Below are 18,563 nucleotides of genomic sequence, written 5' to 3' on the forward strand. Positions count from 1 at the left end.
GATTGAGCTTTGTTGTAAAACCTTTGGTATAAAATTACGAGATTGTATTTCGGTCTGCTCCAGTAACGAGCGGAGTAATTAAATGGATAGGTCAAACATTACTCGTTTTATGGCTGCAGCAAATGCAGTGCTGACATTGACGTTTATTTATTAGGCGCTATTCAGTTTACCCTATTTCTGTTCATTTCAAACAAGTGTAAAAACCTCTAAACGTTTTGATATAATTCAGTTAAAAAGAGGCAATTGTATTTTTGTTGAATTATTTTCATCTAGTTAAAAAATAGTTGAAAATACATCACGAAAAAACAGATCATTCAAATAAAATTAATTACTACACATTTGACAGTAAATACATCTATTTTGTTTTAACCCTACAATGCCCAATGTAGACGATCGGCTACATACCAATAAGCGGTGTATAAAAGTAATTTGCAAAACATGTTTATCACTCGGAGACTAGTTTATTATATTGTATAGATACAAGCTATTATAATTTATTTTAAACAGTCGCCACCAGGATATAATTTTTTGATCAAATTTAAAGTCAATTTAAGTTACCTTTTATTTTAATTTAAATAATTATATATTTCGGTTTCACCCCCTAGGGAGTCATTAAGATTAACATATGCACAAACAAAAAAATATACAACAATATTTTAAGTTTGTCAATTTTTTTGTAGACAAGGACTGAATTCAACTAACATTTAAATCTCAATGACTCCCTGGGGGCAAAATCCAGTAATTTGTGTACAAACTGTTGGACAAACTCAAAATATTGTAAAAAAACCAATTGGTCCAAAAAAAGTTGAGAAATTAAAATATTGTTTTCAGGCGTCGTCTTGTATGTGAAAAAATTCAATCAGATGAATCTCTTCACAACAATAAAGGTTTCAGCTCTTAAACTTCAGTAAAATAACAAATGGAAGAATTAAAGAAATATTGATGTTCAAATTTAGGTAAAATGGTGAATGTAACAGTGTGTAAAGTGGCCACTTAAACCAGCCAATGACAAGTCTGACATATTCCCTTCTCTTAAACGATCTCCACCCCTGTTGTAATTTTTTATTTACTTTTTCACTTTTTTCATAAACAATGTTCAATAATAAAAATAATGTGACCTCATTGGGGTTTCCTGTGCCAAAGACACTTAACAATACTAATTATCAACACAGTATTTTATTTACTACTCTTAAAACGCAATGCAGTTGAGAAATTCTTAGATTAATTAAATTAAACGCTACGTTATGAAACCACACGCATTTTTGGAACAATTATATATTATAGTTATGGAAGGCACAGATTTACCAAATTTTTTAAAGGTTGAACCAAGACGAAGTAATAGTAGGAGGCATAAAAAATAGTTTAAAAAAAATTGATTGGTGAAAAAATTGTAAATGATATTTATTGAAAAAAAATAGTACAGCGAGGTCGAATTTTCCATTAACAAGGTACAAAGATGACGGTAAAAAAGATTTCCTCTTTACTAGACACACGGTACTGTAAGGGTCCCAAATTAGGAGAATAGAAACGAAAAAGGTGTCCCAAAGGTATTTGACCCAACCCGACTCTTTTCAACCTATTCAACTTAACTTGACTTTGTGCTTTATTGAAAATATCCACTCATTCAATTTGCTTTGAGCGCATTTCATAAATCTTTTTTTATTTCGCACATTAACAAAAATGTTTTATATAAATCTTTCCTGTTCGTATCATCCACATCAATAACATTGGATAAGTATTGCAATTCATACGAGATATGTTTACTCGTACCTTAAGAGATTACTGACTGCTTTCCTTTGTGAAATTGGTGGCGCAGAGTCTGGCAAGTTAATGATAGCTGATAAATGGACAACAGATATAGTCAGAATAGTAGAATAACGACGCATGTGATTTTATTCAACTTTACTGAGCGGTTTAATTTTTATGTCACTTGATAAGCACAAAATTAAACAACAATATTTTGAGTTTGTCCAAATTCTTGTAGACAAGGACTGGATTCAACTCCCTGCGGAGCTGTTAATATTAACAAATTACAACTGAAATGAAGAACATTTTAGAGAAGGTAATGTAGAAGTCTAGGCATCTACAGGGCTTATGACCTGTCATTAGCTGGTTAAAGTGGCCACTTTACACCCTGTGTAACATTCACCATTTTGCCTATATTTGAAGATCTACATTCCTTCAATTCATTCGTCTGTTGATGTTTGTGAAGTTAAAAAGCTGAAACCTTTATTAAACTCCCCGGGGAGTTAATATTAACACATTGAATACAGTCCTTGTTTACAAAAATTTTGACGAACTCAAAACATTGTTGATTAATCCACCTGATCCATGAAGAAGTATAGAAATTAAAAAAAATAACATTTTCAAGCGTTGCCTAGTATGTAGGTGAAATAATTCTATTAGATGAATCTCACCCGCATAAATAAAGGTTTCAGCTCCTCAACTTCGCAAACTTTAACATATGAAATAATTGAAGGAATATGATGTTCAAATAAGGGCAGAATGGTGAATGTTACATAGAGTGTAAAGTAGCCACTTAAACCAGCCAATGACAGGTCATAAGCCCTGTAGATGCCAAGACTTCTATATTACCTTCTCCAAAATGTTTTTCATCTCTGTTGTAATATATTAACAAAATTATTCCATTTGATACTAGGGTTAGTTGTATATATATTTTTTTTCAAACCTGGAAAAAATAACGCGTATACATTTTTTTATATATGGAATATAAAAAAAAGTCGATGACGCATTTTTCGCACATCCGTCGTTGTTCTACTATCCTGACGATATATTCTTATTTTTTATTGATTATTTTTTTATGTTCTTTAATGTAACAGTTTTTTCTAAAAATGCCGTATAATTTCATTTAACATTTTTTAAATTTTTTTTTATTATTAAATTTCATAAAGGGTAGATGTTTTTTTAAAAATTCTATACATCTCTACTTTTTCACATCTAATAAATGTTATTACTGTAACTCTCAAAAAAAGAGACTAACTCTTGTGCTTGGAGAGTGACTTACAGTGTTGTAGTTGTTTATTGTTTATTATAAGAGTTTATATAATTTTAAATACGAGTACATGAGAAAAAAAACATAGGATATTTAAAGAAAAAACATAAAATAATAATACACACATACTTATTAAAATTGAATGTAGTTTTTAGACGTGTTCAAAAAATTTCTTTAGATTATATTTAAATTTTTTATTTTTTATTATTAATAAAACTTGATAAATAGCAACATTCAACTCCACTTAACACACATTGACACAAAATTATACGAAATATGTAATACTCGTACCTGTTCGTTGAATGGATTTTAAGGGAAAACTATTTATTTAATATGCATTGTATTATAACATCAAATATTTATTTTGATATCGACGGAGGATAAAATAATTTTAAAATCGTGTTTCGTTTCAAAAGCGATTGGAAATATGAATATATACATTTTTTGCACATTAATTTCTAGACACACCAAGATCATAACATTCATCGCTGCTGTTATTTTTATGTCAGTGAGTCAATTAATCGAAATACTAGTCATTTAAAGATGAATGGCCAGCATTTTACACGAAGATATTTTGACAGTTAAAGGTGTCAGATATGATGTCGTATTCGATTGTCAATGTCGAGTGCTTTCAACTGGTTTTTGATCGAATTCACTCGCTTAGGTGTTTCAAGAATACTGTCATTCGTCAATTTACTTAAGTCGCATACGATTCTTAATTCGAATGAATAATGTTATATTATTTATTGTTTCAGCATTTACTTTGTGGAAAAACATTTTGAATTGATTTAAAATAAAACACGTTGTAATTTTTAACTCTTATATATTAAACTCTCATGTGGTAACAATTTAAAAGTGTTTCATTAGAAATAAACCCTAGTATATAGCCCTTGTATTCGAAAATACAAAAAATAATACAAATAAGTACTCGATAAGTATTGAGTACCATCTTATTTATTTATTTCTAATTCAGAAAAATAAAATGAGATTTTTTTTTCTTTGAAGATATTATAAGCTTAAATTAAATTAACTTAAATTAAAATTAAATTAACAAAAACGATAAATTATTGTATTTTTATTTATAACGAGTCCTTAAAGAAAAGCAAGTAGTTGTTTTGTAAAAGTTCGTAAATGAAGCTTATATAACGAAGCGTATTTGTATCGTTCGTAGTTAATTTTCGAAATTTTCTATCTTTTGTGAAAGCAAAATATTTAGAAAGGGTACCTTTATTTATTAGTATGATTAATGACTGGTGTTGTTCATTAAGCCCTTAAAATTTTTAGCATAAATGAGTTCAAAAAAGCGCAATTCATTGTTTTTCAGGGATTAAAAAATCGAGCTTAATTGTTTAGATAAGCAATTTTGGGTACAGAGAATAAAATGCTTTTGGAACAAAACGATGATCCGTGAAAAACGACCCGAAAGATATAATAAATCACCCCAAATGTGATTTGTGATATTATTTTTATATTACGGAGGCTTTAACTGGATGAAATATAAATCTTAGAGACTTTCTCATCCCCTTTCCGTTATATGAAGTGGTTAAAGCAATGGACAGCCAATAGTTCAGAACAAAAGCAATCTGCGAGTTTTCAAACGAACGCACAATTTTCACCCGGGCACTTTTTTATTTTCTTCTGAATTTATGTAAAACCCATCTAATGTTCTTTTGCGTAGACATTTGTATATGCCTTATATATTTTTTAAAGGAGAATGTTTATATTTATAGCGCATTAGATTTGTTAATACATCAATCAAATATTTACATAGGAGTTTTGTGATTTCCTCTGAAACAAACTAACATTACATTTCATGCGTCATGGCTTTTATTTTCTTTGTAGAAAAAATGCTCATGTTCTATGATTCATAAAAATCATGACGTAAACATACATTATAATAAAACAATGTAAAATTTTATGATAAATTATACAGCTGAGTTCATCAAAGGCCTAACTCATGAACCTGGTATAAAGTTACGCCTAGGCAAAGTGGCAGAATAAGAATGGGATTACCATCCTTATCATTGTGGTAAAATGAGGATGGTATTGCTATCCAATTTTTTTATCATTTTGTCAGTTCCCAGTATAATTTATTTGATTAATTCTTTTTAGTATAATAATATTACGTTGTTGCACCAGCAATATTTTTGTTAAGTAACATTTTTAAAAAATAAAAAGATAATTTAAACAATGTACCTTTTGATGGAAGTTTTTTTTATCATTATTTTATTTTTACATAAATAACAAAAAGGCATAATACGTAATTTTATTTTGAAAAAGTACTTGAGTAGGTATGTTTATTTTTTTTTTTTTTTTGACACTTTATATACATATAAGGGCGGGTATATTGCTTTAAGGCAATTTCTTCCTACCTACCCAAACCGTTCAGTTTGAGAAAATTACAAATACATGGACATCATATAGAATCATACAATTTTAGGCAAAAATTAAAAACAAAGATTAAGTAAATAAAAAAACATAAAAAAATGACCACTATACTATGAAGAGAGGAGAGTATGTTGTGTTGAAACAAAACCATTTAATCTTAATGTGAAATGAAAAATACTTTTAAAAAATAAGAATCACTTAACAATAATTATCGGCTCAACGACGATAAGTAAAATTTGTTCAAAATATTAAGTAGTGAGTAAAAACTGTCTAACTTAAATAAAACCTGAGACACATTTTGAAATTCAACAAAAAATATGATTATGACGGAATATCATCGTTTTCCTTTCCCCACCAAATGGTGCATAGAGCAACAACAACAAACCATCACGCCGTTTCCCCGTAAGGGTAGGCAGAGAGGATAGAACGACACATCACTCTATCTAGCATACAGAACTCGCTTCCTATACATCTTCTCATGCACGCGCGCCGATTATTCCGGCTTTTGACATGTCCATCTTCAAGTATTTGTTGGATTTGGTCATGCCATGTCTTTCTCGGTCTTCCTCTATTTCTGCATCCATCAACATTTGCATTGTAAATATTCTTAACAGTTCTTTCGCTGTCCATTTGTTCTACATATCCAAACCAGCGCAGAGCTCCTTTCTTGATTTGGTCGATAATGCTTGTCTCAGCCTTACATAATGTACGGATCTCAACATTCATGCATCTATCGTACATAGCTTGACCACACATTCCCCTGAGAGATCGCATTTCGACAGCATTCAGCCTACTTTCATCCCTGTTTTTCCAAGTCCATACTTCGCTCCCATACGTCAGGGTCGGGACCAGAACTCCGTTGTGAATTGCTAATATTGCCTCTTGTGACAAGCAATGCATTCCAAAATCAAATGCAACGTATTTCTAAGGTGATCAGGGTACGTTTCAGGTGACAGTCCAGGAACATTGGAACATTGCAGTTCTAAAAACCTGAAAAATATACATTTCATATCTACCCTGCCAGAACTCGAACTCAGATCCTCAGATTAGTAGATGAACGGGTCATAGATAACGAAACGAACTAGTCTCCACTGGATTTTTTAGGATTTTTACCTGAGAGCAATCATCGAGTCGAAAACAATAGTCCAGGGTTATGATTATATTTTACATACGGAAGCGTGTTCTTCGTCAAACTGGACACCTAACTGAAAATACACAACTTATATATATTTGTTTAAAATCAGTTTAAGCAAATCTAACTTCAGTATTCTTAAAAAAACTACACAAAATTTATTTGATAGCTTATTTGACGATAAATGTAATGTATTGCAAAATATAAATATTTTTTAATACAATGGAATTTGTCTACATAATAATTACTATGAGAACTTATTTAAAAGGGGGTATTGTCATTTTGAAAATAAAACCTTTTAGATAGCTTTCTACAAATGTCCTCACTTCCGGCGTAGCAATGCCGGGAATGGATTTCACTTCCTGTCGAGTTTCCCGCCAGTTAGTGTTGCGGTATGACAACAATGTCTGTGCGGTATTTATATTTCGAGCTTTGACAAAAATGGCTGTGGTAAAGTTACTAAAATCGTTACCCTACAATGAAATGATTTAATTCATATATTTTTTCTCAAATATTTTTTTAAGTTACTACAATTAACTAGTTATTTAATTCCACACAAGTCAAAGTCAAAATAGTTTTGTTTTCAAAGGTGTTAAAAATTATAATTATCTTCCCAATTAACTAAAAAAGATTAAAAATAATATATCAATTAATAAATTTAAAGTAAATCTAAAGAAATTTTTTGAACACGTAAAAACTACATTAAATTTGAATTAGTATTAATGTATTATTGTTTTATGTTTTTTCTTTCTACATCCAACGTTTTTTTTCTTCTCATGTACTTGTATTCAAAATTATATCAACTCTTATAAATAAACAACTACAATAGTGTAAGTCACTCTCCAAGCACAAGCTTTAGTCCTTTTTTTGGAGAGTTATAGTGATAATATTTCCTAGATGTGTAAAAGTAGATATGTTTAGATTTTCAAAAAAACATGTACCTTTGATGAAGTTTATTAATAAAAAATAAATTTAAAAAAATTAAGGGGGCATTGTAAATAAGTCATAAAAAACAAGAATCAAGTCACGCGAAAGTGATCATTTTATTAAACAGTACATCTGTTTAAAATAGTCGGGTGGTGGCCATGTAGTATTACGAATTCGCGGATTAGCGATCTGAGGTTCCCCGCTGTATCACAACTTGATTCCCATTTTCAAGCACAGTTATTTCTGACTAGTTCTCTTTACTATACTTTGCAGTCATAAATCTACAATGTATAATACCTATGTAAAAACTTACAACGCTTATCAGTATAGGGTTTACCTTTCGTTCTAATTATTAGTAATTTTTTTTTAAAAAAGGAAATATTTGCGTTCTTATTATTTACCCAAATATTTCAATTTTTGGGGCCATTTTCATCGAGCTGTAAATAACTCTCTAGAAAATGGGAATCAAGTTAGAGTACAGTGGGGTTTGAACCTCGGACCTCTGATCCGTGAGTTCGCAACAATAGGCACGGGACCACAACCCGATTCTATGTGTATTCTCAAAGCACACTCACATTCATAATTCCTTCTTCTTCTCTAACTCATATGGTGTCGATTCAGTTAAATTGTGAAATTCAGATTCATTTTCAGATAAACTTATATTTTACATTTATTTAAGAATTTAACTTTACTTTTAGGCTGTGTCCGTGTTAAGCCATAAAAATGTAAAAAATAATAAATTATGTGAAATCATAACATATTAAGCAGTAACAATATAAAGAAAAACAGTAAATAATGTATCATTGAGTTATTAAAAAAAATTAAAAAGAATAGATAATTTAATCAATGAAATGAAAATACGACGGTTATAGGAGCTGTTTCCTTTAAGTAGAAGAAAGTCCATTGTGAACCACTCACAATCATTTGGCGCCGAGAGAAAGTCATAAAAATTTACGGATTCCAGGGGTGTGCAATCTTTTGATGTTTAATAAAAATAGCTTGACAAACCTTGAATTCTTTGCTCTCCTTAATCCGGAGCTGCGCGCGCATGACGTCACCAGCTTTTGGCCGCCCTAACAAAGCGACCTTCTCTTCTTCTGTTCTCTTGTCGGGGTGTTTGCTCTCGGCTATTGTTGCCAGTGTTGCTAATTCATCTGAAAATGGTTGCCATATTTAAAAAACGTTATTGAAAAGGTTCCTACCCTGACAAAAAAGAAAATCAATTTATGTTCTATATATTCTCCTAATACATTTTTTTTTGTTAGTTAACAGCGGCTGCATTATGTTTTTGTTTAATTGAAGGAAAGGCAAATTTGTGAGCTACTGTATTGCTAATAAGGTTAATATAATTAATTTTATCCATGAATTTGTCTATATACGTGTAAACAACGCACTTTATAATTTAAGATCAAAGTGTAGAATTCTAAAAACATTGAGAGATTGTTATATAATTATGTCAAAAGCAAATAAATTTTCACAATTTCAAATATACAATCCTATTCCAAAATATTAATAGTATTTTTTTTATATTCTGTAAAACTAGATAAGAGTTAAGTTTGACACTTTAATTTTTTTTACATTTGTTATATAGAAATAAATTATTTTGACGATAATTAACGAAATGAAATATCATTCGAGGATTAATTACAATTTACTTAAATATATAACTTCAATGTAAATATAACATTAAAATTATTTTATTTCATATAATGTCGCTTCCCATTTACCAAACACAATGTTTGAAACTGAACCATCTTTTACAGCTATAATCAATTCAATAAAATTTTAAAAGTTTTTTTTTAAACATGTCCTTAATAATTGTTGTGTGTGCTTCTTAATTTATTATATTTACCAAACCAAACACAGCAGAAAAAGCTTTCAGTTTCAAATCAGATATTTAAAGTATTTTTGGAAGTCAATTAGTAAAATAACAGTTAACCCAAATATACAATAAAAAATTGCAAAATACATATTTTTAATACATATTTAATTATACATTTAATACATCGTAAAATCGAAACACACATGTAGACACAACTAGTAGGCATTGAGTTGAAAGGACAAAAAGCATCTGTTTTGTTTGAATAATCCTCAATTTTGTAATACGCTTTTATCCATAAATTTTGTAATACCTTGTGTACAAGGTTTTTTTCAATAAAAAAAAATCTTTCAGTGTTGAAAAATTTTAAGAAAGTTTACTATAAAAGCGTACTTTTACCTCGTGAATGAATTACTGACCTTACTACTTAAGAGGTTCAGATCACTTCCATTTCTAATATTTACCATGTGTCTATCACTCACTCAAGAAAATGATATAATATTTTTTTGAACACACGTTATGTTTTATCCCGCCACAGGGAGGATATTTTTTTAAAAATAATTTTTTAAACGATTTTCTTAAACCTAGTTAATAAACAAATCGAATGGCTCTCTTCCACAACACGAAAATTGCTTGACTATTCACCGTTCTACTACAAAAAAAAAAACACAAAACAAACATAAAAAGGATATATTTTCTTATAATGAGTGAGACCCACCAGTAGAAAAATCGAATATAAAATCAGAAAAACATAAAAGTAATTACTAATTTCAATATTTTACGTTTATTAGATTTACTGTGTTTCAAAAGAACGTTTAGTTAATAAATAATTTATCAAATGAATTTGCCTCTCCGATAAAAGGCATCCTGAAGGATCTTGTTAAATTAATATCTTTCGTTACTTTGATGAAACTTAAATTTGCTTCTGAGAGATTAATTTAATATTTGATGAAGAAAACATTTCAATCAATTTGTTTATTTAACGGTCTGAGAATTTAAACCTAGAAAAACGTTTTTAAAATCAAACAATACAAATTCGTACAAAATGGCTGAAAAAGCAAACTGCTATCAAAATTAATTAATAATTATTATTCAAAATATACAATCGTAGTTGGTTCAAAGGTAATACTTTAGTAAACTGATATAGCTTTTGAAATTCACTTTCAATCGAATGTTCGTAAACATAAGAAAACACGGGATAATATTTTTAGGTGAAGACGTAAATATTTGACATCAAAAGCGAGATATTACTATTATATATTTTTTTTTTTATTATTTGAAAAAAGAAATATTCGCGTTCTTGTAATTTACTCAAATATTTAAATTTTGGTGGCCATTTTAAACGAGTTGTAAATAACTCACAATTAGAAATGGAAATAACGTTGTGGTAGAGTTGGGTGTGAACCTTGGATCTTTGATCCATGAGTCCACGACACTAGCCACGGGACCACAACCCGATTTATTTATATTAATCATTTGTATAAATGAAAATTGCCTAATAGTGTTTTCTTATAGCAAAACACAAAAAAAGTCTACAGGTTATTGACTTATATGCATAATCATTTTTTTTTTTTACTAAAGTGCATTAATTATTTTTACGATTCAAAAAATTTTTGGCCTGAAAAAATTTAAAATACAAAAGTAAAAAGTAATGTTATGTTATGATACATGCAACAAATTTGAAATAAAAACGCAACAGACAAACAAAAACAGTACATATTAAAATAAAACTTAAAGCCAACACAAAAAAATCCCCAACAAAAACCAAGACAAATAATAAAAATTAAAAGAAACAATTTTTAAACTCACATTGTTAATATGTTCTGTAGAAAAATAACTGTAAAATTCGTAACCTATAAAAACCTAAACATAATTATTACATTTTGATAGAATTACGTTTTACATTCTCTAGAAATATTATTTTTTATGGACTAGCTACATTTTTGAAATATCATCTTCCGTAATAACAATTTTTAATGAAACAGAATTTGTGTATTTACAATAAGGTTTTAATTAAATTTTTAGAATTTTTTAGAATTTAATTCTAAAAGAATGTGTCTAGAGTTTCAAATAGCAAACACATTAAATTTGTCCGCATATATATACTAAGTAAACATAATTTTATCGTTGCAAAGCCATATGCAGACATGAAAAAAAATATTTTAAATACTTTACTGAAGTTTTTTTTCTTTCAACGGCGCTATGCAAAAGTTAAAATATTTAAAAATATTTTTCAAAAAAATTTTTAGAAGACATGTTTATCCTCAAATATAAGTTTTGCAAGCAGATGCAGCCAGTAAGGCGTTAACGTGACTGTTTATTATACCTCAGTGGTTAGTACTATTGTTCTGTGACCGGTTGGATAAGGAATACAGCTAAAACTAACAAACGAACAAACTATCACGCCGATTCTCCGTAGGAGTAGGCAAAAAAGACAGAACACCATATTACTCGGCCTTTGCGTACAGACCTCGCTTCCTTTACATTCATACATCTTCTTATGCACGCACGCCTTTTATTCCGACTTTTGATAGGTCCATCTTCAAGTATTTGTTGAATTTGGTCGTGCCATGTCTTCTTTGGTCTTCCTATTTGTCTGATTCCATCAACATTCAAACCGTAATTAGCCGTTCTTTTGCCATACATTTGCTGTACATGTTTAAACCAACACAGCACTCCTATCTTGATTTTGTCGATAACGCTAGTCTCAGCTTTACACGGTTTAAGAATTTCGACAGCATTCAGCCTACCTTTATTGCGGTTTTTCCAATTCCATACTTAGCTTCCATATATAAGAATCGGCACCATAACTCCACTGTAAACAGCTGATTTTGCCTCTTGCGAAAAATATTTGTTTGCCAAGGTAGATTTAAGTGCACTATTAATCTTGTTCCCAGCATTCCCCCTATTTTCAATATCACTTTTTTATTTCCAGATACACACATTCTTCTACCTGATTCAGTTTATCTCCGATCACACTGATCTTACATTTAGTTATACTTTCATCCATTCAAGAAAACAGTTCTGAATGTAGAATAGAACAACGTCCGCTTGTCTTTGATTCCTGGAAAAGAACGAGAGTCGTTTGACGGAAAGCTATCCAACGATATATGGTGTTTCGTGACAACGAACGCCATAAAAGTTTTGACATCTGCCATCCAACATTTCGCTAGCCCAAAGCAACAGCAAGATTAACAAGAAATTCCAGATAAAGAGATACACGTGCAGATTGGTAAATAAATTAAATAAATTAATGTTTTCATATAATAAAACATCGATGTTAGATAGTCAACCTTTGTGAAAATATAGTATTAATAATTTACTTCAAATAATTTAATTTAGCAGACCCTTTGAACAACTCAAAGTCCGATTAGTTTAAAATATATTCTTCAGAGATATCTCACTGTTGTTTTGGGCTAGCGACATGACATCTGTCAAAATTTGAAGCAACCATTATAATCAGTTTGGCTTTTTCAGCGGTCGCAAGCGACGTTTAAACACGAGCGTGTGTTTTGTAAAAACGGAAAAAGTCGAAAATTGTTTTTAGTGATTAAGTTCCGTCTTAAGAAAGGGAAAAGCAATGCAGAAATCAAAGCCAAATTGGATGCTGTTTATGGCAAGTTTGCACTGTCGGCGTCGGCGTCGATAACAACGGCAAAATTTTGGAAAGCTGAATTTGTTTATGGTTGTACAAGTGTTATTGATGATGACCACCCAGGGCCCTCAAATATTGTCACTACACCAAAATCATCAACAAAATCCATGATATAATTATGGCAAACATTAAATTCAAATTTGTGATCTAGCAGAGGCTGCAAATATATGAACTAAGTGTATACACGCCAACATACACAAACATTTGGATGTGAAAATTCTATCCACGCTAGGTGCCGCGTTTGCTCACTACTGACCAAAAATGCACACGTGTGACGGTTTTGGAAAAACTTTTAGCAAAGATAAAACGTGATCCGAAGGGTTTTTTTCAATACGTCATTGCTGATGAAACGTAGGTTCCAGTGGCGAATGGCGATTTATTTACAGGTAAGCTATAAAAAAATATCATATATTTTTACCTACATAGGAGGTGCATAATATAATGTAAGTAATATGTACGAAAAATTTATATTTTTCTATGGTTCTGTGTGATACAACAACTCTCATCCATGAAATCATGTAACTTTGTGATATATTATATTATATAAATATATTATCTATTACTTTAATTTATAATTCATTACTAAATAAATAAAAAATACCACTTCGAGTCGATATTAGGTATTCAATTGAAATGTCAACTGGCCGTTTTGTTTTAGTAATTAATAGTGCTAAAATCGGCCGCGTGGAGTGCTATAATGTCCTGCAATATGACGCATGAAAGTAATTATGGTCTTATGTCAAAAGTACCATCTCAAATAAAAATAGTCCTTAAGAAACAATGCTTGAAATACTGTTTTCCAAATCAAGAATCTTCAAATAATTTGGGTAATGTGCAAGTTTAATCTAGGAGAAAAAACCCGCACTGGGGTTAAGACATTTAAAATATAGTAAACTTATTAGTATGAAAAAATAAGCTGGAATAATCGGCAAGTTTTTTGGCTCACCGCAGGAGCTGTGCGCGCTTTAATAAAATTTATATTTATATTAGGATAAAAATACAATCGGTGGAAATGATTAAAAATAAATGTTAATTATTTATTTGTTTTTCTGTAAATAAAGTTACAATAAAACATTATTATGGTTGGTCAAATATAATAGTAAGCTGCGCATAATTGCTTCTATACACGGTTCTCCCCTGGTAGGTTCATTACTAGACGCCGGAGACGATAGAACAGTAAAAAAAGTAGAGAAAACGCGGCGAAGGCCCACTGAAGAAGGCAAGGACAACTCGATCAGCCGGTAAGGTGATGTTGACTGTTTTTTGAGATACGAAAGGTATTTTTTTTATTGATTACTTGCAAAAGGGTAAATTAATAACTGAAGATTACTACGCAGCATTATTGGACCGCTTCGACGACGAGTTGAAGAAGGGCCTAGTTTGGCTCGGAAAAAAGTTCTCTTCTACCATGACAACGCACCCGCTCACAGATCGGACATCGTTAAGGCAAAATTGAACCAATAAGGCTACAAATTGATCAACCACCTACCGTTTTTACCAGAACTAGCCCATTGTGACCCTTTCCTGTTCCCAAACCCTAAAAAAATGGCTCGGAGGACGCCGTTTTGCAACAAATGGTGAAGTTACGACCGAAACGTCACACTATTTTGAAGAGCTCAAGCAAAATTGAGCTTTCAGGGCAAAAAGTGTATTGCCCTAAAAACAGATTATGTTGAAAAACAAATGATAAAAACAACAAAAATCGTGCGTTTTTTTTACTTAAAATAGCTCACGATAACGACCCTAGCCTAAATGAAATATTTGTTTTTAAAAATGGTTTTCCTCCAAAGCGTTTCATCAAAACTACCTCTACCTCTACCAATTTTAAAAACAAACTACCGATCCTAGGAATTCGATAATAATTCTACCGATTTTAAACATCTTTTTAAAAAAAAAAGTATTTTTACGACAGCCACTCCCGCCCGTCGCCGCTTACCACAGTTTTTCAACTGTTTGTGATATGCGAAACTGTTTATACCTGAAAAGCGCGGAGAAACTGTGGCTACCTCCCCCCCCTCCACGAAAATAAAAAGCTTTAACATTTTTTTTATTAAAAGGTAGGGATCAGTGCTTTACAAGCTCCTGCCGTCACTGCGACCCGTGAAGATCTATTGCAACGGTGATAACGATAAGTATAATACATAAGATAAATTCCTCGGTGTATTAGGGTACATTCAAAAGGAAGAGTGGCTCTTGTCACGGAGAAAGCCGGCTAATGTACTTAAAGATAATTATCAGTGATTTATATGCAACGGGAGGACCTTTTTTAGGGGCGGAATTATCTTATTTAACGCGGAGATTCTTCATGAAATATAAATAAAATTAATCCGCATCACGAGAAATCTTATAATATAATGATAGACTTTATATGCATTTTAAAAATACTAAATGCTATAAATGATGTTCCATCTGTGTTGCGATCATATTTTTTTCATGTTATTATTCTTATTATTATTTTCATTATTTATTCTGTTGCACCACAACATGCCAGGGGGCCCAATTACAGTCTTGAATTACATCACAGAACACCAAAGCTTGAGAAAAATCGGAACCTTCCATGTGTGAGTCAAGCGTCTTGACCACTACACCACGGAGGCTGCCTACTGTGTCACCAGAAGTCAAAATCTGCTATTTATCAAATTATCCAAGAGCAACTTTTGTTTTTATTAAATTCTTACATTCGATTAGCTATGCACTTATAATTAAGTAGTTTTGTTTTTTTTGTTGTTTTTTTGTTATATAAATATCGAACTACTTATACTTTAAATCACAAAAAAAAACCTTAGAACAGTCTGAGCCATATAAGACGGAGACTTTCCTAACCAGAGGACGCTCCATATTCGTTTTCTTATTCACTCGTTTTATATATATTCCCTGGTCTTAAATATGTACGATATATACTTATTTATGCAATAAATTTATAAAACAAATAAAAATGTTGCTAATATTTATTGGTAACGAATTATGTGGGAATGCATTGTTAACAATGTTTATTGTCACAACTTCAACATCCTTTATACCCACCACTGTTCACTTCCCACCTTAGTATCCTTTGATCATCAGCCACAATAAGACCTCGTGTAGTGAATTGCGTGATTATTTTGTTGAACGTGTGCCGCATCATAGACTTTGTTTCCACCAACCACCAGTGTTCAGCTCCAAATCGGGGGCCTGTCCTAGTGTTGATGCCGCACGCCATTGACCAGTCAGAATACAACAATTCAATCAAGAACGAACCAGGTTAGTGGGATCCATTCCTAATTCATCTCATTTGTTGGGGTTGTGATCGATTGACACTGCATACCGCATACCTCATATCGAAGATATTTACTTATTTCATTTAAATCAACACACAGTCCACTCCACTAAATAATATCACAATAAATATAAATAATGTAGTATAGTTTAAATACAAACTTTTTTAATGTACAAAAAACAACATCCTTCGAATTTTTTAATATGTGCATTTTAGACGAATGCCACTCTGGAAAATTGATGAAAACACATACATGCTTCTAATTTTTTTTCTATTAAATATATTGAGGATGTTATTATTTGTAAACCTTGAGGACGTAAATCAGAAAATTTTGAAAAAAACCATACGTAAATCTGTCAAGCCATTTTCGAATTTTTTTGCGAGACACAACACGGCAATTCATTTTTATATATATATAGATTACGAATTATTATCTAAACTGAAAAAAAACATTTAAAGGATTTTATAAATATTCTGAGACTCATTTTTAAAAATAAATTTATAGAATAATGTATTATGGTAATAATAATATATGTTATTTAACTCTCTGCCACGTTGCATGTATAAAATAGGATGGTAATAAGTAAAAAAGGTCAACACATATTTTGATCTAATCAATTCACGTTTGTAACATTTTGACTTAAACCTTTATTTCACTATCCTTTCTTTAAATTTGAGGTTACGGAACCAAACCGCTACACAAGAAAAAGGCTTGGATCACCAAATAAAAGATAAAACTGGAAGATACTGGAAGAAATCGTAAAAAAATCGGGCCTTTTATTTTAGTTGTGTAATGTGACAACGCGAGGGCCTCTGATTGAAAGAATAATTTAGTAAAACATTAAAAATAATTACTTGAATTATAATAAGCGAGATTTTTATCCGGTTTTTTATAACGAAAACCGAAGTCGAGATGTCAAAATATTTCAACTACGTCATCGAAATTTCGTCAGCTTTAATGCACTCCCCGACATAACTATGTCACAGAATACTTTGTTAACCACGTCACATATTTTCCTCAATATTTCCCGAACATTCCACGATAATTATCCCGAATTGTAGAACCTATGTACGAAAATGATCAATTCAGCTAAAAGCGAAATTATTGAAGTTAGTTTGTGCTATCACTGAGCTGTAAAATTCAATGCGATTTACGGTACATATATTTGAAATACTTAAGTAGTAGTAATATGAGTACATATTGCAATAGAGAGAAATGACATTTGAAGACCACAGAGAAAAGGAGAAGTAAGTTATTAAATGTAGGTTTTGAGATAACTCATTTTTCAGAAAAAATCAAGTGTAGGAGATTCCATTTTGTAAATCAACACACTAGTGCAGAGGCATGCAAATATACTTGCCCCTAAACTGCATTACTCCTACTTTGAAGATAAAACGGAAAATGTTAATTAAAGCCTCTCTTCTTATAAACTAGGTCACAAATATATAAATGTCAATGTTTTCTTTTCCAGATCGACTTTTCGCTTTCGTATTTTTACTCAATTTAATTATCCATGTACTTAATTTTTTTTTCTATTTCTTTATCTCCACTTACTCGTATTTTAAATTAAAATAAACCTGAATACAACTTAATTTTTTTTTTATATATGTTTTTGAATTTTTTTTATGTAATATGCATCTACATCATAAATTTCACAATGTATCCTAGATTTAGTATACCCACGCACTAGCCATTCATATGTGGGTTTTTTCGTTTTTATTAATAAGTTTTTTAAAATATAAATAAAATAAAAAGTATTTGTTACTTAAATTCTTTGGACAGTAAAAAAATATTCCGTTTTTAGTTATATGTATCTTATGGATAGTCAAAAGTAAACATATTTACATATGCAAAAAGAAAACAACTCAAGTCGTGTATAATTCACACAAAAAGAATATATGTGAGCAAATACAGGGAAAAATGGTGTACGTCATTAGTTAGAGATTATATTTAAGGATTTTTATATACTGTACATGGCTGCTTGCGAGGTGCAAAACTTTAAAGAATCTAAAACATCTTTATATTTTTCTATGCGACTGTTTAAATATCTTCATCAAGATAAATTCTCCAGTACCAACCTCAAAATCTTTACTTTTTTTTACTCTTTATCACAAATGTTTATCTATCTCTAAAAATTTATAATGGCTTTTACGAGACATCCATTTAGATTTTTTTTTTTCAATTAGTATTTGACAAATGGGAGGGCTTGAAAAAAGGTAATTTTTTCCTCTAAAACGGTGATTTTCCTCGATCTGAAAGTGGATATACGAGTATCAGCCTCAATCATATTAACATGGTTTGACTCTTGGGCTTTTCTTTAAATTATTATGACTTCGTGTTAAAAAATATTCAGTGCATTTTAAACTGACGTA

At 30.6% G+C, this 18,563-nt stretch overlaps 1 protein-coding gene across 3 annotated transcripts in view; it reads right to left on the bottom strand.

Annotated features, from left to right (window-relative positions):
• Calx (sodium/calcium exchanger 3) overlaps positions 1-18,563 on the bottom strand; it is a 349,508-nt gene that overhangs the window by 56,592 nt on the left and 274,353 nt on the right. For 2 of the 3 annotated variants that reach the window (XM_088227405.1, XM_088227424.1), the window contains one exon: positions 8,469-8,614. In XM_088227405.1, the coding sequence (XP_088083531.1) occupies positions 8,469-8,614 (146 nt within the window). The remainder of the gene's footprint in view (positions 1-8,468; positions 8,615-18,563) is intronic. The other variant, XM_088227414.1, reaches the window with a different exon arrangement.

Source organism: Micrasema longulum, unplaced genomic scaffold, assembly GCF_059751315.1.
Source record: "Micrasema longulum isolate JH-2025_06_02 unplaced genomic scaffold, ASM5975131v1 h1tg000043l, whole genome shotgun sequence".
NCBI classification, from domain to species: domain Eukaryota; kingdom Metazoa; phylum Arthropoda; class Insecta; order Trichoptera; family Brachycentridae; genus Micrasema; species Micrasema longulum.